Source organism: Chrysochloris asiatica, unplaced genomic scaffold (assembly GCF_000296735.1).
Source record: "Chrysochloris asiatica unplaced genomic scaffold, ChrAsi1.0 scaffold00170, whole genome shotgun sequence".
In the NCBI taxonomy this organism is placed as follows: Eukaryota; Metazoa; Chordata; class Mammalia; order Afrosoricida; family Chrysochloridae; genus Chrysochloris; species Chrysochloris asiatica.
Genome location: NW_006408688.1, coordinates 1357720 through 1384999, shown reverse-complemented (window position 1 = coordinate 1384999; position 27280 = coordinate 1357720). Strand labels below are relative to the sequence as shown.

Here is a 27280-nt window from a genome sequence, read left to right as displayed (position 1 = left end):
GAAACCCTGCACAGGGTCGCTATGGGTCGGAACCGACTTGATGGCACTTAACAACAACAACAACAACAACAATTGTTGCCTATACATAGAAAACCCCAAAGATTCAGCAAAAAAACTACTGGATTTCACTGGAAGATTCAGTAAAGTGGCAGGGTAAAAGATTAATATACAAAAATCAGGTGGATTCCTCTATACTAATAATGACAACACTGAAAAGTAAATTAGGAAAGCAATACCATTTATAATAGCCACCAAAAGACTGAAATATTTAGGAATAAATGTAACCAGAGAAACAAAGGACCTATACAAAGAAATCTACAAAACACTACTACAAGAAACCGAAAGAGACTTACAAAAATGGAAGACTATACATGCTCCTAGATAGGAACACTTAACATTCTGGAAATGTCAATGCTACCCAAAGCAATCTACACATATAATGCAATCCCAATCCAGATTCTAATGACATTCTTTGTTGTTGTTGTAAAGTGCCACCGAGTCAGTTCTGACCCATAGCAACCCTATATAGGGCTTCCGACGAGTGACTGGTGAGCTTGAACCGCTGACCTTGCAGTTCAAATAAGTTTGCAGTTTGGCGCATTAATGACATTCTTTAGAGAGATGGAAAAAACAATTACAAGCTTTATATGGAAAGGAAAGAGACCTAGGATAAGTAAAGCACTGCTTAAGAAGAAGAACAAAGTTCTTCTTTCAAAATTACTACATGGCTACAGTGGTCAAAACATCCTGGTACTAGTACAATGAAAGATACATAGATCAATGTAACAGAATTGAGAATCCAGAAATTAACCCATCCACATACCCCCAACTGATCTTTGACAAAGGGCCAAAGTACATTGAGTGGGGAAGACAGTCTCTTCAACAGATGGTGCTGACAGAACTGGAAATTGATATGCAAAAGATTGAAATAAGACCTTTACCTCCCACCATATACAAAGACCAACTCAACATGGATTAAAGAGTTAAATGTGAATACCAGATTTATTAAGATCATCAATGAAAAAATAGGGACAAGTATAAGGGCTCTATTCCCAGGCACACACAGACTACAAAGCGTTGCAAAAAATTTCACAAACAAAAGAAGACAAAATAGATGATTGGGATGTTCTAAAAATTAGAAACTTATGTACATTAAAGGATTTCACCAAAAGAGTTCAAAGGGCAACCACAGAATGGGAAAAATCATTTGAAATGACATATCAGACAAGGTACTAATTTCTAAAATGTATAGGAAACTGCAACACCTCTGCAAGAAAGAGACAAGTAAACCAATTAAAAATGGGCATAGGATATGAACAGACACTTCACCAAATAAGACATTCAGGGAGCCAATAAACCTATGAATAAATGTTCACGATTACTAGCCATTAGAGAGATGCAAATCCAAACAACAATGAGACATCATCTCACACCAGCAATAACAGCGACGATCAAAAATTCAGAGGATAATAAACACTGGCAAGGATGCAGAGAGACTGGAATACTCTTATATTGCTGGTGGGAATGCAAAATTCCCACTCTGGAAAACAGTATGGCTCTTCCTTAGATAGTTGGAAATAGAAATACCATACTATCCAGGAATTCCTCTACTTGGTATATATCCACAAGAAATCCAAGCCATAACATGAGTAGATATATGCACACCAATGTTCATAGCAGCACTATCCACAATAGCAAAAAGATGGAGACAGCCTAAGTGCCCATCAATGGCAAAATGGATAAACAATCTTTGGTGCATATACACAATGGACTATTATGCTACCCTGAAGAATAACAAGGAAGTTACAAGCCACCATATAACATGGATGAACCTTGAGGACATTGTCAGTCAGTTGTTGTCAGGTGCCATCGAGTCGGAACCGACTCATAGCGACCCCATGCACAGCAGAACGAAACAATGTCCGATCCTGGGCCAACCTCACTACCGCTGCCACACTTGAGTCCATCAATGAAGCCACCTGGCTAATCCATCTCGTTGGGGGTCTTCCTCTTTTTCTCTGACCCTCCACCTTACCCAGCATGACATCCTTCTCCAACGATTGTTTCCTCAGGACAATATGTCCAAAGTATGAGAGACAAAGCTTAGCCATCTTGGCCTCCAAGGAGCACTCTGGCTGCACTTCGTCCAAAACAGATCTATTGGTTCTTTTGACAGTCCATGGCACTTTCAGTATTCTCCTCCAATACCACAACTCAAAGGCATCAATTCTTCTACGAAGAATTGATTGAGGACATTATGGTGAGTGAAATTAATCAGTCACAAAAAGTCAAATATTGCACAAGACCATTATTGTAAAAGCTTAAGAAAAGGTACCCATACTAAGAAGAAAGAAAAAAAAAAAATCTTTGTTGGTTACTGGTGGGGTTGGGGTAAGGGTGGTGGTAGCAGGAGGTGATGAGAGAGCACATGGTAGGGAGCAGACACATCATAGTTCAGGTGTTGGGAGAGCAGTACACAAGAAGGGGGAGAGTGTGGAAGAACAAGGTAGATAGGGGAACACTGAGACAGGTTTGCATGGGCTAAATGGGACAGAGGTAAACAGTGATGCATGCTTAACAACAGAACAACAGGGCTCTGTGATACAGGGATCAAGGCATATTTGAAGAGGGGAAATAATACTAAGATGCTTGATTGTCTTATGTATATTGGTTTGCCTTGGCTACTATTGTAAAATGGACACTTGATTTGGGTAGAAAGGAATGTCGGGAAACATGATTACAGAAAGTCTATAAACATGTCTTCAGCCTATAACTGATTGCAATACCTAAAAGGAGTTCTAGAACTTGCCCAGTGAAATAGGCCTCCTATTTGTATAGGACCTTAAGTGGAATCCTGAGCTCCATCCAGAAACTTCTGCGGTGGGACATTCCCACTAGAAAGGACAAGCAGACCAACCTGGAACAGCTAGAGTGATAGGTGATATATCGTTAAAGAAAGATGATCAGGAAAAACCCAAAACAAAAATGGCAGTATTACTGGCTACTACAAGAATAAGCAAGTTATTCGCCAGGAACCCATCAAGGCAAGCTATCAAGTTCCCTCAGGACAAATCCCCTCTAAGACTGAAACTCAAAGGGAACACATGGGCAGGCATGTAAGCTTACTGATGACCACATTGGTCTACTGGTGAGTGGAAGAGAGGGAAAGGCAGCAATGAAGAAATGGGCTGAGTTCAACCACATTCCACAGACTCCCATTGACCTGGAGATGAGAGAAGGAAGAGGAAGGGCTGGTTGGTTCAAAGTGTGGTGCGACCAGGGGACCCCTCAGCCTATGGACAAGGATATAGCTACAGAGGGCTAGAGCTAAGAGTGAAGCATCCAGCTGATATGATATGAGAGGAGGCCCACAACACCCTAAGTTGCAAATAGTACCCATTTGACCTAGTCTCAATGGCTTGATGATCAGAACTCACGAGAGGAAGATTTAAAAAATAATAATAATTGATAAAGGAAATGAGGGTAATTTAATACAATTTGATGAACTTGCCCTATACTCATGGAGGTAGTAGCTCTAAATACAAGCAGAGAGGGTAGGTGTCTTCACACTAAGTATCCTTGCCATCCCCTCTTATACAGGGTAGATAGGGATGTGCAGCTCAGACATTGGCTACCTAAAATGAGGGAGTGATAAAGGCATGAAGTGACTAACTTACAAGGTTTCAAGGGGAGTTTAGTTTAAGAGTATAGAAGGGGAAGAAAGAGTCCCCACTGAATAGTTTTCATCTGTCTAGATGGGTCTGGTGAAAAGAGCTGGGGATAAGATTCGTATGATTCAATAGTGAATAATTGTTATCATGACTAGTTGTGACTGTCACAGTTGTAAAGGTAGAAGTTTTGCAATAAAAAATGAGGGGAGTAGTTACTCTTACAGTACAGAACAAAGGACCCTAGGACCATCAAGGGAGAAGAACACAAACGGAATGCGAGACCTGATCCAGAAAAGCAGACATACCAGAGATGGAGGCAGAAATGCGGACATGGAGAGAGGGAGCAGCTGAGGATTCTAGATTCATGGGAAGAGAGCAACTAAGAGATTGTAGCCAGGAGGCAGACTTGCAGAATGTACCCTTTGGTGGTGTAAATTATTACATATGCTTGAGTGTTTAAAAATAAAAAAGAGCTAAAGTGAATAGAGAGAAATATTGTTAACTGATGATACATGGAGGGGATTATAATCATTGCAATGAAACAAGGTGTATGATTTGTTGAATGTAAAACTGATGATCTGCCCTGTAAACGTTCACTTAATCCACAATAAAAACCTAAAAAAAAATTGACTTCATTGATTTTACAAATCATAGGTCATAAATATAATTATTTTGAATTTATTTTTGATGTTTTCATAACTCATGTTTCCTAAAGTTGCATTCTATTTAAGTTGACTCTACCTTTGTTTGTTTGCACATAGTATGTGTGTATGTATTTATGTAAGGAGCTCTGGTAGCATAGTAGTTAAAAGTCAGGCTACTAACCTCAAAGTCAGCAGTTTGAAATTAACAGCTGTTCTCCAGGAGAAAAATGAGGCTTTCTGCTCCCGCAAAGATTTACAGCCTCGGAAATCATATGCAGGGTTAGATTGAGTAGGAAGCAACTCCACATCATATCACCACCACTACATGTATGTATGTGGTACTGTAGGATATTCACTAAATTGATAACTGCAAAGTCTGTGGAGTTTTCTGCTCCACACAAAACCTACACAGGGTTGCTAGGGGTCAAAACCGACTTGATGGCACTAACAACTAAATAAGTGTTTGTATGTTTAACCACTCATTTGTCATACTTCATCATATTTGGGGGACTTGTGTGCTTCTGTGAAGCTGACGGTTATGGCACCGGTACTTCAATGCCAATAGGGGCACCCATGGTAGACAGGTTTCAGTAGAATTTCAGGACTAAGTCAGACTAGGAAGGATAGGTGGACCACTTTTATACCGTTGTTGTTGTCAAGTGCCCTTGAGTTGGTGCCAACTCATAGAACCCTGTCTAGGGTTTCTGAGGAGTGGCTGGTGGATTTGAACCACCAACCTTGCAATTCAAACCTGCCTTATGGTCCAGTACAAATAGCAGCAAAACATTGACAGAGGAGTCCTTCAGGTTGGAAGGCAATCAAAATAAAAATAGGGAAGACTAACATTCTTAAAAGGAGCTCTGGTAGCGTAGTGGTTATGAATCGGGCTGCGAACCTTAAGGTCAGCAGTTCGAAACTACCAGCCGCTTTGCGGGAGAAAGATGAGGCTTTCTACTCCTGTAAAGATTTACACCCTTGGAAACCCTGTACAGGGTCACTATGGGTCGGAACCGACTTAACAACAACAATCTTCTTAAAGTCAAGTTGACCTTAATGACATGGATGGACTTAAGCTTTCAGAACCTTGATTTACTGATGTGGCACAACTCAAAATGAGAAGAAACAGGTGCAAACATTCATTCATAAATGATATGTGAGATGTACAAAGTAATAATCTAGAAAAACCTGAATTTTCCAAAAATGAAATGGAATGCATACAGATTGATGTCCTAGTCAACAGTGAGCTTAAATGGGCTGATACTGGGAATTTTGAATGTAATAATCATATGGTTTACTTATACCATAAATGGATCATTGAAGAGGAATGTTGTTTCATTCATCATCAAAAAGAACATTTCTAAATATATCTTGAAGTACAATGCTATCTAGGATAGGATAACATCCATAAGCCTACAAGGAAGACCAGATAATACCACTATAAAGCTGGACAGTGAATAAGGAAGACCATAGAAGAATTAATGCCTTTGAGTTATGGTGTAGGAAGAGAATACTAAAGGTGCCATGGGCTGCCAAAAGAACCAATAGATCTGTTTTGGAAGAAGTGCTGCCAGAGTGCTCATTAGAGGCCAAGATGACTAAGCTTCGTCTCTCATACTTTGGACATTTTGTCAGGAGGGAACAGTTGCTGGAGAAGGATATCATATTTGGTAAGATAGAGGGTCAGAGAAAAAGAGGAAGACCCCCAACGAGATGGATTGGCCAGGTGGCAGCATCGATGGACTCAAGTGTGGCAACAGTAGTGAGGTTGGCCCAACATTGGACATTGTTTTGTTCTGCTGTGCATAGGGTCGCTATAACTTGGTGCCGACTTGATGGCACCTAACAACAGCAACAACAAAATTCATATTTGTGCACCAACTGCTATAGCTAGTGATGATGAAATTGAAGAATTCTGCCAACTTCTTCCAACTAAAATTTATAAAACATTCAATGAAGCTGCAATGATAATTATTGGTGTTTGGAATGTGAACGTTGGAAGCAGAAGAATCCATAGTTGGAAAACATGGCCTTGGAAATAGAAATGATGTTTGAAATCTTATGATCAAATTTTGCAAGACCAATGACTTATTTATTGCAAATACCTTTTTTCAACAACATACAAGGCAACCATAAACCTGGATCTCACAAGATGTTATATACATGAATCAAATTGAAAACATCAGTGGGAAGAGAAGATGGAGAAGCACAATAGCATCGGCCATAACAATGCCAGGGGCAGACGAGAACAGATATTAACTGTTCATATGCAAATTCAGACTGAAGTTGAATAAAATTAAAACAAATCTACGAGAACCAAAATGTGACCTTGAGTTTACCCCACCTGAATTTAGTGACCATCTGTAGAATAGATTTGATGCATTAAACACTATGACTGAAGACCAGAAGAACTTCTGTAAAATGACATTAAGAATATCATGCACGAAGAGAGCAAAAGACCATTATAAAAAAAGGGTGGGAAAAGAAAAGACCAAAATGGATTTCAGAAGAGAATCTGAAGCTTGCTCTTGAGTGCAAAGAAGCCAAAACAGCTAGAAAAAATGAGGACGTAAAGGAGCTGAAGAGAATTTCAAAGGACAGTTTGAAAAGACAAAATCAATTATAATGAAATGTGTACAGACCTGGAGTTAGAAAACTAACAGGAAAAAACATGCTCAGTAATTTTCAACCTGAAAGAACTGAAGAAAAAATACAAGCAACACTGAAGTATTCTTTGGGTAAAATACTGAATGACACTGGAAACATCAAAAGAAGATGGAAGGAATACATAGTCACTGTATCAAAAAGAATTGGTCAACGAATTGGGAGAGATCCATATTTTTGTGTACCCATTCCAAAGAAAGGTGACACAACAGAATGTGACAATGTCCTAAAAATATCACTAATATCACATATAAGTAAAATTTTTCTGAAGATAATTCTAAAATGATTGCAACAGTACATTGGTAGAAATTTTAGCCAGATTCAGAAGAGGACACGAAATGAGCGATATCACTGCTGATGTCAGATGGATTTTAGCTGAAAGCAGAGAATATCAGAACGATGTTAACTTGTGCTTTATTGATGATGCAAAGGCATTAAACTGTGTGGATTGTAACAAACTATGGATAACATTGAGAAGAATTGGTAATCCTGAACCGTTAATTATTTTCTTGAGGAAACTACATAGACCAAGAGGCAGTCTTCAAACATAACAAGGGGATACCGAGTGGTTTAAAACCATGAAAAGTATGTGCCGGGATTACATCTTTTACTATACTTATTCAATATGTATGCTAAGGAAATAACCCAAGAAGCTAACTTACATTAATAAGAATATGACATCAGGATCGGAGGAAGTCATAAAATAGATTTGATGCATTAAACACTATGACTGAAGACCAGAAGAACTTCTATAAAATGACATTAAGAATATCATCTGAGATATGCAGATGGCATAATCTTGCTTACTGAAATCTAAGAGGATTTGAAATACTTACTCATGAAGATCAAAGACTACAGCCTTCAATATCGATAGCTTCTCTATGTAAATAAAACAAAAATCTTCACAACTGGACCAATAAGTAACATTATTATGAATGGAGAAAATAATGATGTTTTCAAAGAGCTCAACTTGCTTGAATCTACAACAAATGTAGATGAAAGCAGCAGTCACAAAATTAATGTATTATTTTAGGCAAATCAGCTGCACAAGACCTCTTTGAAGTGTTCAAGAGCAAAGATGACAGTTTGAGGACTAAGGTACATCTGACTCAAGCCATGATCTTTTCAATCACTCATATCCATGTGAAAGTTGGACAATTAATAAGGAGGACCATAGAAGTACTGATGTATTTGAATTAAGGTGTTGGAAAAGGATATTGAATGTACCATGGACTGCCAGAAGAATAAACAAATCTGTTTTACCATATGTTCAACAAGAATTCTCCTAAAAATTGAGGATGGTGAGACTTTGTCTCTTGCTCTTTGGATATATTATTAGGTGGGATCAGTTCCTAGAATAGGATACCATGCTTGGTAAGGTAGAGGGTCACCAAAAAAAGAGGTGGACCACCAAGTAAATGAACTGACACAATGGCAGCAACATTGGGCTCAAACAAAGCAACAATTATGAGGATGGTGTTGGACTGAGTAGTGCTTTGTTCTGTTATGCAAAGGGTCGCCATGAATCAAACCCAAATGGATGGCATCTAAGAACTATAATGTATAACCCTGCTGCCATCAAGTCAATTCCAACTCACAGGAACACTAAAAGGACAGAGTAGAACTCTTCCTGAGGGTTTCTAGCACTGTAAATCTTTATGGGAACATACAACCTCACCTTTCTACCATGGAGTGACTGGTAGGTTTGAAGCACTGACCTTGCAGTTACTGCAACATCGTATCTTACATTATGTGCTTATATATTTACAGGGCTATAAAGAACTCAGCATCAGAGTCTACATTTGAAAGGGGAGAAAAAAACAATTTTCAGAATGACTCAAACTAGAAAACGCATCACATAAATCACATATATCACATCTGAGTCAGTGACACAATCTCTAGCTCACATTTCATTATCAAAGATTTTGAACATCAGACTCCAAGGTAGGTTTTGACTTTAACACCCTTAGGACTATATTTACATAGAGTACTCTTCTGTAAAGAGAGGTCCCACAGGAAGAGGTTTTATCACAAAAAATTATTTTGTAGGATGGGCTACTTAGTTCAAAGTATGCATGTTACTGATGATCAAGTGTCAAAATTACAGTACAAAACAAAATTTAAAAAAAACAACAAATAAAACTTTAATGCAAAAATATGCTGAACATTAAAATCTAATCTTTAATGTTTCAAGTAGCACTTCAACTTTTGTCACCTTTATTCTAAGCATCCTAGAACAGATAGAGAAATGAGTTTAATTGAATTGTACAAGAAAACAAAATATGGTCTATCTCAGGTCTCCTGTCTTCAGTGTCTTCTCTATTGTGTTATACTCCATTGATTCAAAGTAGTATAACAATCTTACTATAACATGATACACATTTTTCACATACTTATTTGAAACAGCAAAAAAAATTCATTGTAATGAGAAATAGTTTAAAAGCAAGAAAATTGGGTTTGCCTATCCACAAATATTTTAACTTAAGTCATTGATTTCCTTCACTTCTCAATTTCCTTATCTATAACCTAAGGGCTAAACAGTGGTCTTCACTGGACTCCTAACCAAAAGGGTGGGTGACCGCTCCTTGGAAATCCTAACAGGGAACAAATATGATGACATTTAACAACAACCAAAGGTTTCTTTCAAGTCTCTGATTCAAAGGAAAAGAGATAATATTTCTCTTAAGATTTTACCCCGCTTAATCACAGTATGTAAGAGAAAAAACATCTATCAGATATTTATCTAAAACATAAATTACTTCTTATATTTAGAAAACTTTATAATTACATACTTTCCAAAATTGTACTGTCCATCCACACAATTGCTATAAAGAAGTTTAAAATATCACTATGATTTTTTGGATGTAAAAATGACAAGAAAAAGAAATTATAAGGAAATATGACATATAAATGTGAAAACAACCTCACGAAGAGAGATTTTACTTAAACGTGTCTAATAATCACATTGGAAAAAAATTAGGATTGAATTATTGGCGATATGTTTCTCTTGAATAATCCTTATTTTGTATTCATGTATCTGTAAGTTTACTATGATTTTTTTTTCTTATAAAATACATTAAAACTACAGTTAAATTCACTCACAATAAAGCAAGCTTGATTTTTATTTCTAAGAAATCATTTTTAAGTTGCAATATTAAAATATCAAGTTTAATAGATGAACAAATAATTTAGGTTTTTACAAGATTGAAATAATTATGACCTCAAATTATAAAATCTATTTTTAAAGTATTTTCTGTTCACATTTTATATAAACCTCATGTTATATATTTGAGCCTAGTTTTTAAACTTATTCAGTTCAACAATTTGTAGCTATAGAGTCAAATTAAAATGACTATATATATATATATAAACAATTCCTATCCCTTTTGATGTATTCTGATTAGAATGTTTTAAAAAGGCAGGCATCTATTGCTTTTAAGTATTCCATTATTAAATTGATAACTAAAACCTGAAGGTTATTACTGTTCATGAATATTTTTACATCTGTGATATAAATGAGATCTTTAGAGAAATAATCCCTTGCAAGATATTGTAATAGATTCTTAAATACCTTTTCAGGTCTAGTTAATTATATCCCTAAACTATTCTTCAAATTAAGTAATGGCAAGCAATGAATTTTAAAGAGATCTTTTCCAATGGCCTAATGAGATAGAGTATATGCTGAGTACCACAATAAAAAGAATGGAAGCTCTATTTTGAGGATTGGAAATGATAATTAAAATTTCTATTTAGAATGTCCCCTAATGGCACAAGACTTAAGTTATATCAAGACACAGAGTAGTTGGTATTTTATATATTTCAGCACCTTTACCATAAAATAAATAAATAAATAAAAGTGAAAAGAAGATTAGGCATCTCTATCTAAATCTGGCTGGTTGCAGAAGTATCAGAATGAAAAAGAAATGAGAAAAAAGTGGGGAAAAAAAATGTCAGTCATGATAACAAACATATCCGTGTAAGACAAACTCAGTAATAACACATACTGGTTTCCTTTGAGAATTAAATGAGATAACAATCTACAGACTTGTAATGAAGTATGTACATGTACCCAGTGACAGTGTGTTCAATAACTGGCAGATTTGCAAAGAATCCTAATAAAATATTACAATCTTACCTGTATTGGTAAGGGATGTATTGGTAATGATTAGAGGGTTAGGAATAGATTAACAGAAGAAAAGCAAGCTCCTGGACCCAGCTCTTTACATAACTCACCAATTTACTTTGGCCAAGTTACAACTCAAGTCTTAATTTCTTCATTTGTAAAATGAGGATAAAATAATGTTTTACAGATGAGTACATCCCAAATCATCCAATGGACTACAGCTCTGTGCTACTTACAATGTTTTATTTTTAATTTTCAGGATCACTTCCTCTGTCCTTCAGAATCTCTTCTTTCTTAAAATTTTACATTAAATTTATTTCCTTCCATTCCCCCATTAATTGAATAGCCAGTCAATATGAAAGCTACTACAGTACATTTATAAAAGGCTATATTCTCAGTATTTTCATAATACTATTGAAAGAGATAAAATACTTTAACCTATTTAATAACTTAAAAATTGGCTAAAAGTATTTTAGACTAAGATGATTTATACCCCCTTTCAGAAATAGTTAATTCACCCAAAAGTTTTCAAAAAATTGAATATCAAGAATATGTAATGATGAAAATAAAATTTTTACTATGTAATTCACCAAAGCCTTTGTCTTCACAACTGGTGAGATCAAATCTTTCACTATCATTAGTTTTGTAATAATCACAACACATTTTTACATGTTTATAATAATCCATCATAATATTTTTAATATTCTTAATTCATGCTTTTATGGGAAAACAATTTTCATTGATATTGCCATCAAGTGGATTCTGACCCATAGTGACCCTGTATAGGGTTTCCAAGGAGCAACTGGTGAGCCTGAATCGCTGACCTTATGGTTCAAATAACTTTGCAATCCAGCACATTAGTACACAGCGTCATATATTAGTTGGTTTATTTTGAATAAAAGAAGAGACAATATATAAAAGTCAAGAGTAACCAATATTTTCTTTATTTAATTTTTGTATGGTGTCACTAGATTTTACTAGCAACACAAAATTATAATGAAGGACTTTAAGATAAAATTGTATAGGCAGAAGGACACTGAAAAAGCAAAATATAAAAGCAACTTTTCTTTTAGAACTTGTTTTCTAGATTTATGTATTTATAAAGTTATCAATTTATAAGTGAAGAAGAATTAGTTTGGTTTTATTGTTGTTTTTAAGTGTTGTTGAGTCAGTTCTGACTCACAGCAACCCTATATAGAGTTTCTGATGAGCAGCTGGTTGGTTTGAACTGCTGACCTTGTGATTAGCAGCCCAGAACTTATCCTACAACACCACACTAGTATTCTTATTTGGTATTGTTTTTGTTCCTGTTGTATGCCAACAAATTGGTTCCAATTCATAGAGACGCTATATAGGGCTTCTGAGATTGGCTGGTAAATTTGAACTGTCAACTTTTGGTTACCAATACAGTGCTTATCCAACAACGTCACAGGATATTAGTATTCCAAAAATGCCTCAAAATTTCAAATGTGGTAATACTAGCATTGAACAGAAGATACTGCTAGGATTTAAAGCACAATGACAAATTACACTGTGAAGTTTGCACATTGCACAACTTCAGGGTAGGGATACACCATTCATAGTATCACCTACATAAATAGCATTCCTTGAGTTATGAACTGTACAAACTATGCAGTTCTTTATAGCAACCATTCCTGTTTATATTGTTGATATTTTAGGCAAACATATTGTGAAAAAATATGTTATTATAATTCCTGACTAATAATGGAAAATTACAAAGAGAAATAACCTCTAAAACACAATATCATGCATTTGTTTGTAAAGAAAAGTTTTCCCTATTTTCAAATAGTATGACTGGAATAAGAGGAAATGAATCTAAAGAAGATATCCAAAAGAACAAACTTATCTTGAATTCCCTAATAGTGAAATTTGGAGCTGATCCAGCTGTTAGATTAGTATCTTTACATTCCTCTAATTTTTTCTCCTCTACCATATCTTCTAAAGGAAAATGTTTTACTTTATTTGTGATGATGGTTCTATTTCATGTTTCTAATAGTCCTATGGAGAGATGACATCATTCAAATAGCTGGATAATTTCAATAACAACTCCCTGAATTCACTCACCATGTCACAACTAATTATATGGAGGGAACTAAAACTGCTACAAGAAGGTTAAAGAAAAATTAAAGGAAAATAATACACTAAGTGAGAATTCAGAATTACAATATAAATACTCAAACAAATCAAAAGAATATATTATAATGAATTATTTAAAAGGAGAGACACCAATAAATTTTTAAATAAGCTTTCAATGCATTACCATATTACATATGAATGCTTTATAGACAACATACTTAAGTGAAATTACACATTTTTATAATATGTGATTTCCTAGTAAAAACAAAATACATGGAAATCTGAACAAAAATTCCCTTGTAACTATAAGTATTTATTCTTTTTGTAGCCAGACACAATTGTGCTTTAATTACTTTTCCTGGCATGTATTTTTTGAGTGTTTAAATCTCCCCTGTATACAAGACTGAGAAGAAGAAACAAATATTTGTTTATTTATCTATGCCTCACCTTATTAAAAAAAAAAAAAATCTGTAGATGTTTAAAAGCATGCTTATAATATAGTAAGGTAACAAAAATTAGAAGCACATGAAAAATCAGCAAGAAAAACAAAATGTACCAGGTGAGTCAAAAATTATCCACACTCCAGTTATGTAAAAACACACCTCCACATCTATGGCTGATGACAACATTGAATGTGCATGTAAAATGATTCTGTCAAATAGATGAATGACAGTGGATTATGTGGCAAATAATTTGCAAATTGACATGGCTCTGCCTATGAAATAATCCACTGCAGACTTGGGTTTAAAAAGTTTGTGTGAGATGGTTACTGAAACAACTCAAGAACACCATAAACAGAACCGTTTGAACATCTGCAAACAAAATTTGGACTGATTGATACATGAAGGAAGGTAAAAGTTTCTTTTAAAAAATTGTTACTAGTGATGAGACATGGATTCATCATTATGAGCCTGAGAGTAAATGGCAGAGTATGGAATGGAAATATCCTCAAACGTCAACCAAGAAAAAGTTCAAAAGTCAACCCTCAAGCTGGAAAATTGATGCTTACAGTTTTCTGTGATTCTCTATGGCCAGTATTAGAACACTACCAGGAAAAAGATTCAACAAAAAACAGTGCTCATTTCAGTGAGATGCAAACTGAAGAGCTGAAGCCTATATTTTGGATTATCTAAGGGCATTGTGATCTTGCATGCAACACCTCTGCTCACACTGTTGAAATGCAGTAAAATCTATATTTTGAGATGTTAAAGCATCCTCCCTATAGATTGATCTTGCTCCACTGGACTTTCACCTTTTTGGTCCTCTGAAAGCAGCCCTTCAAGGACAAAGAATCACCTCTGTTGAAGTTGACGTTGACTATTGAAGGCAGTAGTGTAATTGTGGCTCATAGCTGAGCCTAAAACATTTTTTAATAAGGACTATGAAAACTTGTTGAGAGATGGAGAAAGCGAATTGAAAAGCAAAGAGATTATGTTAAAAAAAAAAAATGTATTTGTTTTTTCTCAAAGCTGTTTAAACTAAATTCTATAGCCAAAATTGTTTTTTTTTTTTTTTTACTGACCCTCATAGAAACACCTGACCATCTTAATATTAATGAAGCATTTCATGCAGATGATAATTGACTTTTTTCCTAATCAGTGGAAATAATAAATAAAGGTTCACATTCTAGCATGAAGGATATAGCCTGGATTCAAGAATAATTTTCCATCAGCAGTATGGTACTGTTGGATAAGCACTGGGCTGTGAACTGCATAGTTAGTAGTTCAAACCCACCAGCTGCTCCTTGGAGACCTTATACAGTGTCACTATGTATCGGAACTGACTCAAGGTCACTTAACACCACAATGCTATCTTAAAAGAAAATGAGCCCTACTGGTACAGTGGTGAAAGTGCTCTGATGTCAACTGAAAAGTCATTGGTTCAAACCTACCAGGTACTCAGTGGGAGAAAGATGTGGCACTTTGTTTCTGTAAGTATTTACAGCCTGGGAAACTCAATGGGAAACTTCTACTCTGTCTTTATAGGTCTGCTTTGGTTAATATTGACTCGACGACAATGGGCTGATAGGTAAAAATAAAATCGAATTTCATATTTCTCTGCTCTTTGAGGTTTGACTCTACATGGTGTAAGATTTGAGAAAACATTAAAGTACCTCTATTCTAGCCCAATAATGATCATATCTCAACCCCTAAAGAGGCAGTCTGTTAATGATAAAATAGGGGAATGGGATTTAAAAATGTAACCTGTATTTCAGTATTTGGTAAATTGTTCTATTGTGATTTCTGCTTTCATATTAATTAAATTTGTGATTACAAAATTATGCAGCTTAAAGCAGCTAATATTAGTACTACAAAATAAAAAAAAAAAAATGTTCTTCACCATCAGATAAATAAATGAACAAGAAAGAATTATATAGGCAGAGTGAAATTAGATGAGTGAGAAATTGTACTAAAGGGATCCTGTTATTCTTTCTAATTTTGTAGAGGTGATTATCATTCTTCCATCTTCTCTTTTTAATTTCTCTTTATTCACATTTTTTATAACACCTGAAATCAGAGGTTAAGTTGCTAAACAATTATCTCAAACCAAATTGTTTCTCAGGGGAGAATATATATTTTACCTGATTTGTTAGACACCCAAATAATTGCTTCTGAAGATACATGGCTTCTATTTCCCACCACAATGGTTAATGGGATTTGCCACAGGTAACTGTAAAATAAAATAAAAACTTTAAAAATAAGAAGGATTACATATTTAAAAATAATTCCCATGCATCTCTGTGTGATTTTTATCACTTTTTTAATGGAACTAAAACAAAACAAAAAAAAACAGTTCAGTCATACTAAACCAAGGATATAAATTAACTCTTTCAACACCACTAAGACTTGTCCTCTAAGAGTTTTAATTTCAATACAGAAGGGACCTGCTAATAAAGAATTTATATCTATTTTACCAAAAAAATATAATCACATTTTTCATTAGGAATTAAAAGTGGCTGCATTTTATACAGGAGCCCTGGTGTGGTTCTGTGGGCTAATGCGTCAGACTGTAAAGTTGTTTGAACTGCAAGGTCAGTGGCTCAAGCTCACCAGCTGATCCTTGGAAACCCTATACAGGGTCATTATGGGTTGGAATCGAATTTAAGTGCTCTACAACATAAAGTGGTTAAAATCTAAAAAGAACTCATTTCTACTTGTTTCTATATTAGATTAATAAACATTTAATGATTTTGTGGGTTTACATTTCAACATTCTTACTTATTTCATAGCTATTCGGCGAGATACTATTATTATTTTTTACATAAAGGTTAAGCTACTACAACAAGGTTTACTCTGCTAAGCAGAAAAAAATCAATAAAACGAATCATACTCCTCTAAAATTCATGCAAATACAAGAACAGTAATGACACAATATTCAGTTTTCTTAAATGTAATTTTTAAATGCAGTGACAAAGCATTTACTAATATTTAATGTTAAATTATTGGTCTTAGTTATTAAAGACAAATCTTTTCTAATATTTGCCTCTTTATAGTTTAAAAATTGATGTCTACACTTGAACACGAAATACTACCTATTTAGTCTCAAATGCCTAGCCAAACAAATGCTAAATGGCTTTACAATAAGTCTAAAGACTAGACTTTGTTTTCTTGAAATACAGACAATGTATTTCAAACTATCAATGTACCATTAGCAGTGTACAGTAAGTAAAAACACCTAGTATGATTTTTTTTTTTTTTTTATTTGTAATGTAAGGAAAGATACTGTGTCAACCCAATAACTGGAAGAGTGACTGGTGAACGGACTATCTGTAAAACATGCCTGGAGTCATTAATAGTAATTGAGGTGGAGGGAGGATCATGCCCTCTGAATTTGTCCTATGGAACACGGTTGTTTCATCATTTCATTTCTCCCATTCACAATTAATACACAGAAATTCAGTAAAAGTAAAATGCCCAAATAGGAGAGGAAGAAATTCATTATTTCATAACAACTGCCATCTGCAATAGGAAAAGTCAAAAGATAATATCTTTAGGATTCTGAATTTTAAAATAATGCTGTACTGTTAAGTGCCATTGAGTCATTTCAACTCACAGTGACCCTGTATAGGGTTTCTAAGGAACACCTGGTGGGTTTGAACCACTCACTTTGTGGTTCACTGTTTAGTGCTGATCCCATAGCGCCACACCAGGAGTCCTTTAAAATAATATGATGTGCTTAATCAGGCAAACATTTTTGAGCGCCAACAATGTGGAGACACTATGTCATACTATAATTGACTTCACATAATTGGTCATGAAAGAAACAATTTATAGAAGCCAACGCTGTATTGATTTTTCAGATAGAAGTTAGTGAACAAGAACAATTTAAGCTCCTTAACAAATACCTCCAAGCCCCTAACATACAACCAAAAATATGCCATAAATATTTGATGATAGATTTACTGTGAGCAAGGCACAGTGAATTATTTTACTTCTCTAACAGCTGTTCTCCTTGGAAGATAATGAATCTCCTTTGGAAAAGGAAAGTTAATTGGAAAAACAAGTTAAGAGGCAACAGTGCCTAACTCTGGATCTAATTCTCAAGTTAAAGCACAAGTTCATTTTTGTGTACTTGAAAGAACCTAGAAATAGGAGGCATTCAATTAATTTCTTTCAAATTAGAGTGAATGGAATTGGACAGAATATAAGTAAAATAAAAGACCAAATTAGTCTATCCGTAAGACGCAGATTAACATTATGAACTAGACGTTTTAACTTCATATCTTCCACAGTAAATTGGCTCAACCTAATGTGCTGCACAAGTGTCTCCAGTGCCACCTCACTTTCTTGAAAGTGGCTCAGGAGGGACCAGTCGCTGGAGAAGAATATCGTGTTTGGTAAGGTGGCGGATCAGAGAAAAAGAGGAAGGCTCCCAGTGAAATGGATTGGCAAAGCTTCAGCATCAATGGGCTCAAGCATGGCAACAATTGTGAGGTTGGCCCAGGACCGGGCAGTGTTTCGTTCTGTTGTACATAGGGTCGCTATGAGTCGTTGGTACCAACTCGATGGCACCTAACAATAATAACAACAAATGGTGAAGCCAAATAAGTATTATTAAAAGAGCAAGCAATATATAAAATTAAGGAAAATTAATGATTTTTTAAATAAATCTAAGACTGCAGTATATCTTAAAAGAGATTACAAAAATGAAAATGTGAAATTAGATTGTATGTGGGCTGCCTATGCTTAACTTGAAATTTAGATATTCCATTTTAAGCTTCAAACAAACAAAATTCCAAAAACAAAACAAAACTACATTTCTAAGACGACCTAGTATATTTTTCTTTAATAGTTCCTAGCACTACCTCTCTACACGTTTTTACAATGAAATAATATTTATTTTAATGATTATGCCAAGATAGAAAATATTCAGTGCAATTTTGATGAGAAAAATGAAAACTAATTACCAAAAAATGCTACAAAATTTAATAAAACACTAATGTAAACTGGTTAACTTGAAATGTACAAAATTCCCTGTAACATATACTCTGAGGAGTTCTACAGCATATGAGGAGCTATTACTTAACATTGTGATTCATTAACTTTATAAAGAAAAAAAAAAAAAAGAAATTCACAGCTTCCTGAGTACCAAAACTCTAACAAGTATTTTATACATTTATGCATATTAACTAACTTTATGAAATTATTAGCAATGTAAAAGATCTTTTCTTTATGCTGTTACAGCTCTCACTATATATATTATATATGGAAGACAAAATTACTATGTGCATTAAAAATGTAGGCATGTGGCAATGATGATTGTCCCATAGAAAAATCAAGACAAAGAATTTATTGGCATTTCAGAAATTATCCTCACTTCCTAGGAATTCTGGCATATATGAATAGTAATTTTAACACATCGATTGTTCTCACTGTAAAAATATAAGAAGGCTATACAAAGAGCAGACAGAATTCATTTTTAAGCCTGGAATACAATCTTAATGTTAATGTGAACTAAATGATTGTTATATCTAAACATAAAATATTACATTATTAACAAGAGACATATTACTTTCAAAATAGAAATATATATATTTAAGACTAATAGAATGCTGTGTCTTATTTTGTGCTGTGGAATGGGATCCAACTCATGTAGGGCAGAGTTGTTATTGTTAAGTGCTATCAAGTTGGTTCCAACTCATAGGGACCCTTTATAGGGTTTCTGAGAAGCAGCTGGTGGGTTTGGACTGCTGACCTGTGGTTCGCAGTCCACTGCTGATCCTACAGTGCCACACCAGTAGAAATACCTTTATAGTGCTCCCAAGGGGATCATCTTTTTGGATGCAGATTACCACATATTTCTTCCAAATGTAATTGGTGGATTTCTAAGGTCTCAACCTTTCAGCTAGCAGCCATGCACTTAACCGCTGCACCACCAGGGCTCATTTTTATCTTACTTAATAGTTTTTGTGCCAGTTTCTGTGGTTCAAGACTCCATGATTTTATAGCTCCAGCAATAATAGCAAAGCTCTACATGATACATAAGCTTATACAGTCTGAGAAAACTTCTCCCTTAGAGAGTCAGACTCCTAACTGATAGATGTGATGCAAGTTATAGTTTGACAGAATATTTTTGTTCAATATCTTTTCTGTCATCTGTGTGTCCTTTATGTTTTTTATGCATCAGTGAGGTTTGTGTCAGACTGATCATTCTCAAAGGCATGGCCTGAATCTAACGTTGCCACAGTCAAGAGTTTCATGTACTTCCTGGCAAAGCCAGGGATGATGCCTAAGCATGTTTAGCCTGGGGCCAGACGGTGGAAGATCAGAAGCAGCATTCAACAGCTGTGGGCAATCCAAGCTGGGTGAAGAAGTAATGACAGAGTCAGGTTCTGACAGTATAGAAAAGAAATGTAGTCAGTATTCCACATGGTCAAGCAGTTTAATTGCAAAAGGCAACTTGTTGAAGGTCTATCTGTAGCTTTGCTTATACCTAGATTATGCCTATGCTTATACATATACCTAATACCTATAAATGTATTTATACCTATACCTATGGAATCCTGGCAGCGTAGTGGCTTATGTACTGGCCTGCTAACCACAAGTTCAGAAGTTCAAGTCTACCAATGGCTAGGTGGGAGAAAGATGAGGATTTCTTCTCCCATAGAGATTTACGGGGTTAATATGAGTCAGAACAGACCTGATGGCACATCACTATCACCACACCTACACCTAAATCTATCTCAAGAAGATTAAAGATTTTATGTTTTCTTAAACTGGATTCCAAGTTTAGCCACCAGAAAATATTCATGAATATATCAACCATTTCTATTTACATATAGCTTAGGTGGGAATGATATTCATTCATCTAAGAGACAACAGAGTAAATTTAATATGTACCCCAGATCTCCTATATATTGATGGATGCTAAAGTCCAACACCTAATTTTCCCAGGTAATAGGAGATAGCATAAGTAAGTTAATGCAAGTACCTCAATTTAATCTTTATACTTGCTTTCCCTTCACCTCTACCAACCTCTTACCAGGATAGCCTACAAAAAATGAAACTGACTGATTTAAGTTGTACTCTTTTCCTTTGTCCCAGTCTTTACTGAAACACAAAATAGTTGGAGAACATGAAGTAGAAAAATTAGACAAAAACTGCTACATGTTAAAGTATCAGTAATTAAAGAAAAGTTTCAAAAAATGTTAAATTAACAGCAATTCAAAATTCATGTATATTGTCTGTTTAGTAGCTTAAAACATCAAGATTGAAGTAAAGAGAATGTATTCGTCACTGATACTCTTAGATCATATTAAGGTATTTAGTTTCGAGGGATTTTTGATGCAGACACTGTATACTTCATTTTTTACCTTTTAATTTATTTTTCTATATAATTTTTCCTATTATTTTCTGTTTTATAAATATCAGTGTGCTCAATTTTATTAAATTCACTTTAGCACACCTTAACATTCTTGCATTTAATTCAACAAATATTACAAGGAAAAGTAAAAACTATATATATCATAACTCATATTTTAAATGTACCATGATAATTTAAAATTCTTGATTTCCTAAAAACAAAAACAAAACATAATTTTAGTGCACTATCAGTCTGAAGATTAAAACATAATGGAAGTGGTAGCAATAAGAGGAATCAGAATGAAAATGTTGCTTTTCTTGGTTACCATTGAGTCAGTTCCAACTCAGCAACCCTGTAGAGGGTTTCCAAGAAACAGCTGGTGGGTTTAAACTGGTGACCTTGTGTTTCAAACTCACCTCGTGGTCCAGTCCTTATCCTATAGTGAAATACCAGAACTCTAAATGAAAGTAACACATAGATAAAAGGAAATGAAAAATATCCTCCCCTGAAAACATTCCATAATTATGTGATTAATATGTTTAAAAATACAAAAAATTCAAACTGAAAAGTAAGAATAAATGTAAATATTTTCATATAAAAAAGAGAGTTATTTGTACCTATGATTTCGAAGTTCAAGTGCTTTGGTTTTAGCACCAATATCATAAATAAAATGTTGCTGGGTAATTATTATCCTATTTTCTGCTGTTGTATTTCCCAAGATTGTGATGACAGGATAACCCATCTGGAGTGTCCACTGATCCATTACTTCTTGTATATTTACATATTTTCCATTCCTTTTTAAAGCCTGATAACCAAAATTGTATAAATTAGTTTTATAAGCATGAATTGTAAACATAATTTACATTAAACCATTTTCATTTTTATCTTTAAAATTTTCTTAAATATAAAATGTTTAAAATCAGTGAAGCTGATATAATGCACTAGTAAAATTAATCTTCTCACCTTAAGTTAAACTTAATGTGTGTGTGCGTGTGTGTGTGTATATATATATGTTTTACTAGCTTTAAATTTTTTACATACTGGAGAATAAAATACATTTTATTGGTAAAGTAAGTACTTGTAGCATCATTAAGTGTCTCAAGTGTGTCTAGTAGGCACATTTAAGTATTTGTCATTCAAAGAAAAATACTTCTTTAAAACTTTCAATATCTCTCAGTTTAGCATGAATATCTGGCTGAATGAATTAAATTCTATTTTAAAGGTGTTATAATTCTTTGAAAGTAGGCAAGGTATCTTTAATACCATTCATAACTTAAACATAGTTCAATTTCATTGCACATATATGTATATATATATATGTATATATATACACATATATATTCATTGCACATATAGATACATATATATTCATTGCACAAATATATGTGTGTGTGTGCATGTGTGAAGCACAAAGGAACTGTAAGTGCCAATAAAATTACAAATATTTTATAAATTTAATTTGAATATTTAAGTAGCAGATTTGGTGTCCGAACATCCTATACTTTACCTCTGATAGTGTATTCCACAGATCATTTCTAGCTGCATTGCCATACTTATGAATGGTTAAATAATCCTGCAAAGAATATAAAGTTATAATTACAATTCAAAAGCTATGCAATTACCAGTAAACACACTCATTTATCAATTCAATTAACCAATTCTATTTGTCGCAATTGAATTAATACAAAAAGGAATAATCTAAAAGATTAAGAACTTAATTTAAAAATATTTCAAACAGATTTAAGAATAGCATGTTTTCTAATTAAGTCATCAAAGGTACTAATCTTCAAAAATTATTTTTAGAGTCATAATCACTTATGGAATTCTGGGGTCAAAATCTTCATCTAATTTATAAATTCAACCTCAGAAGAAACTACTCTCCATGGAAATATTTAGGGAAAACTTCCCATCAGGCTTTCATATTGCAGCATTTTTAGAAAAGAAATTATTTTATAGAATTAAAAAAAGATCTTAGTATATGCTAAAAATCTTTACTTTGTTGCCTGTATTCAAAATTTACATCCCAAGAATGATTAAACAATGAAAAAGTGTGCTCCTGTGTGAATTTTATCAGAATGCCTAGCTAACAGCATTGGTTAGGCTGAAATCTGGTGGGTTTTGTTTACTCAGAGTACATGTTTTTTCCCCATGCCTTCTATTTGAAGACAGACAAGCCAAACAAGTAAGAGGAATTGCTTTGACAAAAGAGTGAGGATTGTCTCCACAACCCTTTCTAATATCTCTGAAAAGGAGGGGATGCTTATTACAAAAATGATGAAATCTGCTTTTTATTAAGTTGAAGCAGACATTATTACTCAGTTTAAAATACATTTCTAAAGTTATAATATTTTGGGGTTTAGGACTTCCTAATCAAATTTCCATACATTTCTATTGATTTCAGGCCTTGCTTCTTGCTAAGGGACATGATTTATGTCAGGTAATTGTATCATTAATAATGACAGGTGGTGATGGTGGTTAAGTGCTGTGGAGTTGGTTCTGACTCATAGTGACCCTGTGTAGGATTTCTGAGTCTGTGAATCTGTATAGGAGCAGAAAGTCTCATCTTTCTCCTGCAGAATAGCTGGTAGTTTCAAACTGCTGACCTGTAGGTTAGCAGCCTGACTTATAATCACTATGCTACCACAGCTTCTTAATAAGGACTAGTGGGCATTAAGTTTTACTGATTTCAAAAGTGGGGAAAGGAGAGGGAACTATGATCCACAGTTAAACAAAGTCTCCTTTTTCCATTGAAATTCCTTCATCTCTACAACATGTAAGTAATTGACAAAATCTTAATTTACATCACAGTACATGAGTCAGAAGTGACTCCAGGGCACACCACCACCACCACCACAGAAACAGAAAAAAAAAAAAAAAAAAATTGCTGACTCCATTCAATACTTTATGTAAAGTGGGATACTTTGGGGATAATTAAGATTGTAGAAGCAAATTTTCTGAAATACAAATTGTATCACCTGTGACAGGTTCAGCTTTTGTTGGCAACTCACAGCAAAGCAAATGACAACTCCCACTTAATCAGACACCTAGTGAAGCAATGTCCAACACTGACTGAGCAACAACAAATTCATAGTCATCCAAAGGTGTTATGAATAACTTTATTTTAAAAATATATCCCTCAATAACCTATTTGAATCCAAATTTCAGCTTTGGGCAGTGCAGATGAGGTTTTTTCCCATTATAATCCTAGGATCAGGATTTAAATAAATTATTTCAGAGTTAGCTGTCAATACCATCAAAGCATTCTCTATGTGTTTGTTTGTTTTTGCTTTTTTGGGAACTTGAATAAATTTTAAAACAAGGGAAGTCATGAAACATCAATTTGAAGTTTTATGTAAGTGATGCTACAATAAAAATGATCTGAATGAGAAGTAACTTTTATTGAGTTCTATTAATGGCGAGTGCTGCTAGGATAATACAAAAGGAACAACTAAGGAGCAGTGACAGACCATGAAACGGCCAATACATAAAAACAGGTCTCTCATCAGAGGCAGATCACAAAAGTTATAGACTCTCCAATCTGATGTGAGTTGACTCTTGGCTTGCTTTTGATCATTAGCTTGACTTCTTTGTTGCCTCCCCAATTCAGAATAAGGCTCAAACTTGTTTCAATCAGGCGGAATGGCGATTACCCAGGCTTACAAAGCAGCTCCTAATGTAGGCTTGGGATTCAGGGCAAAATCGGCATGTTTTTGGGAATCTCAGCAGCCTCAATGTTCATATGTTATTTGAATTCTTTATGTCAACCCTTTTTCCAAAAATAATTTTCCTTAGCTCTTCCAGCCTTTCTCTTATACAATGAAATGCATATACTGGAACGAATACATTTTGTAGAATTCCAAAGAAACTTAAAGTGTAGTGGACATGCCTATTAAGAAACATATCATCCATTTGTTCTTTCATTTCCACAAAATGCAAGCACTTAGTATGTGCCCTGCACCTATCTTAGTAACGGCGGTACAGTGGTGGAAAAAAGAGAACTGAGGATAACACCAAATAATGACATGTAATTTGACAAGGTCCCTGTGACTGAAGCTGTAAAAATCTTGGTCCCCAAACCACATGGCAAACTAAATTCAAACATTTGGTATGTGATTGAATAATAAAACTTTAAGTTCTTTCCAAACCTACTTATCAGTGAACATGAAAATGACTAGATATGAATCTGAAATGGAAATATATGTTTACATTTATAATGTAAGGAAACAAATCAGTAGTTGATATGACATTATGAAATAAAGTAGTATAGTACATAAAACATAATGTTTTAATATCTGCTTTAAGAATTATGAGATATCTATATTAGATATTTCAGAAATAAGACTTATGAAAAGACTAAAAGAAAATGGCCACTTGAGTATTATTAATGGATATATCTAGCAGTAGAAACTGATTAAAAATGTAAAGGATATTAAACAGAAGTTATTCTGAAATATCTACCCATGAAGAAAGGTAGCACACACAGTAGTGCAAGAACTGTGCTCTGAGTGCCTTGGTTCAAATCCAAGCTCTGTACTCACTAGCTATTTGCTCTTGGGGCAAGTTAATCTCTCTGTGCCTGCCTTCTCCTTTATAAAATGGTAATCATAAAACTACTTGTTGAATATTAAGTGACTTTCTATGAGGGGGTCTCCAAAAGTCCGTGGAAAAATATTTTATAATTCCATTTTTCCACAAAACTATTGAAGCCCTCTCATATATGTGTTGCACAGTGGGATAAGCACAGGATTGGTAAATACAAGGTTAGCCATTCAAACCCACAAACCACTCCTTGGAAACCCTTCCCAAGTTTGCTCTGAGTTGGAATTGATTCAACAGCAATTGGCAACAACAACAAACATATACGTACAGTGTTTAGAATAATGCATAGGGTCTAGTATGCAGTTAAGTATTGTGTAGATCTTAGCTATAATAATCTTTTTAATCACCTCAGACTATTGATTAGAAAACTGAGTAACAGATGGAAAAGCATCACTAACAATAATAATTAAGAAACACAGCATACAATTGAATAATATGAATAATAATATTCGCCTCTTTTAGCACTCTGAATTGCTTTACAGTTTTTTCCATACTCAATCCATATAGCTATTATAATTTAGATTATATCCAAATTTAATATATCAGAAAACTGTAACTCAGAGACAGAAGTCCATATTTAAACCCCATACATGTGTCCACAGCTCCTGTCCAATATCACTAGATTCCCATAGATAACTAAGAGTCATGTTCAAAACTGAGTTAATTATCCACCCCAGAATGACTATTCTTAGGATCTTTACCCTAGTGATGAATCTGAACCAAGAAATCACCCTCGGGTGCTGTATTTATGATGGACACCTAACCACAAGGTTGGTGGTTCAAACCCACCAGCCGCTCTTTGGAAACTCTATACAGGTTCGCTATGAGACAGAATGGACTAGATAGCACAAAAAACAACTCTCTTCCCATCACATTCAAGTAATAATTCTACTATTTATTTAGCATTCTATATATTCCTCTAAAGGAGCTCTGGTATCGTAGTGATTACGAATTGGGCTGTGAGCCGCAAGGTCAGCAGTTCGATATTACCAGCTGTTTCGCGGAAGAAAGATGAGGCTTTCTGCTCCCGTAAAGATTTACAGCATCGGAAACCCTGTACAGGGTCGCTATGAGTTGGAATCAACTCCATGGCACATAACAACAGCAACAACAACATATTCCTCTAAGATGCCCTGGTAGCGTTGTGGTTACAAGTCGGGTTGCTAATCTCGTCAGCAGTTAGAAACTACCAGCTGTTCCACGGGAGAAAGATGAGGCTTTCTGCTCCCGTAAAGATTTACAGCCTCGCGAACCCTATGCAGGATAGCTATGAGTTGGAACCGACTCCACAGCACATAACCACCACCACCCTATTCCTCTAGGATGTCTCTCTACACCTTACCACATCTTACCTAAGCACTACAGCTGCCACTGTTCTGCTCTGTCCCATTCAAATCTACCATCCTCATCACCATTGAATTGATTCTAACTCTAGATCCTCAGCAGGGCAGAGCACTATTCCCAGCATTTCCAAGGCTGTAAATTTGTACAGGACAGACAACCTCATTCTCCTGGGGACTTTCTGATAGGTTTGAACCACCAATCTTGCAGCCCAAATTTTAACCCATTCTTTATGCCACCAGGATTCCATAAAATCAACTATGCAATCAGAACGTTGTTGTTGTTAAGTGCTGTCGAGTAGGTTCCAACACATAGCGACCCTGTATAGCATTTCCAAGGAG

General features: G+C 34.7%; 1 protein-coding gene across 1 annotated transcript in view; it reads right to left on the bottom strand.

The window, feature by feature from the left end:
• TRHDE (thyrotropin-releasing hormone degrading enzyme) overlaps positions 1-27280 on the bottom strand; it is a 798400-nt gene that overhangs the window by 152715 nt on the left and 618405 nt on the right. Inside the window, exons 8-10 of the mRNA XM_006871614.1 lie at positions 22507-22572; positions 21617-21804; positions 15778-15866 (exon numbers count right to left, since the gene is read on the bottom strand). Coding sequence (XP_006871676.1) covers positions 15778-15866; positions 21617-21804; positions 22507-22572 — 343 coding nt within the window. The remainder of the gene's footprint in view (positions 1-15777; positions 15867-21616; positions 21805-22506; positions 22573-27280) is intronic.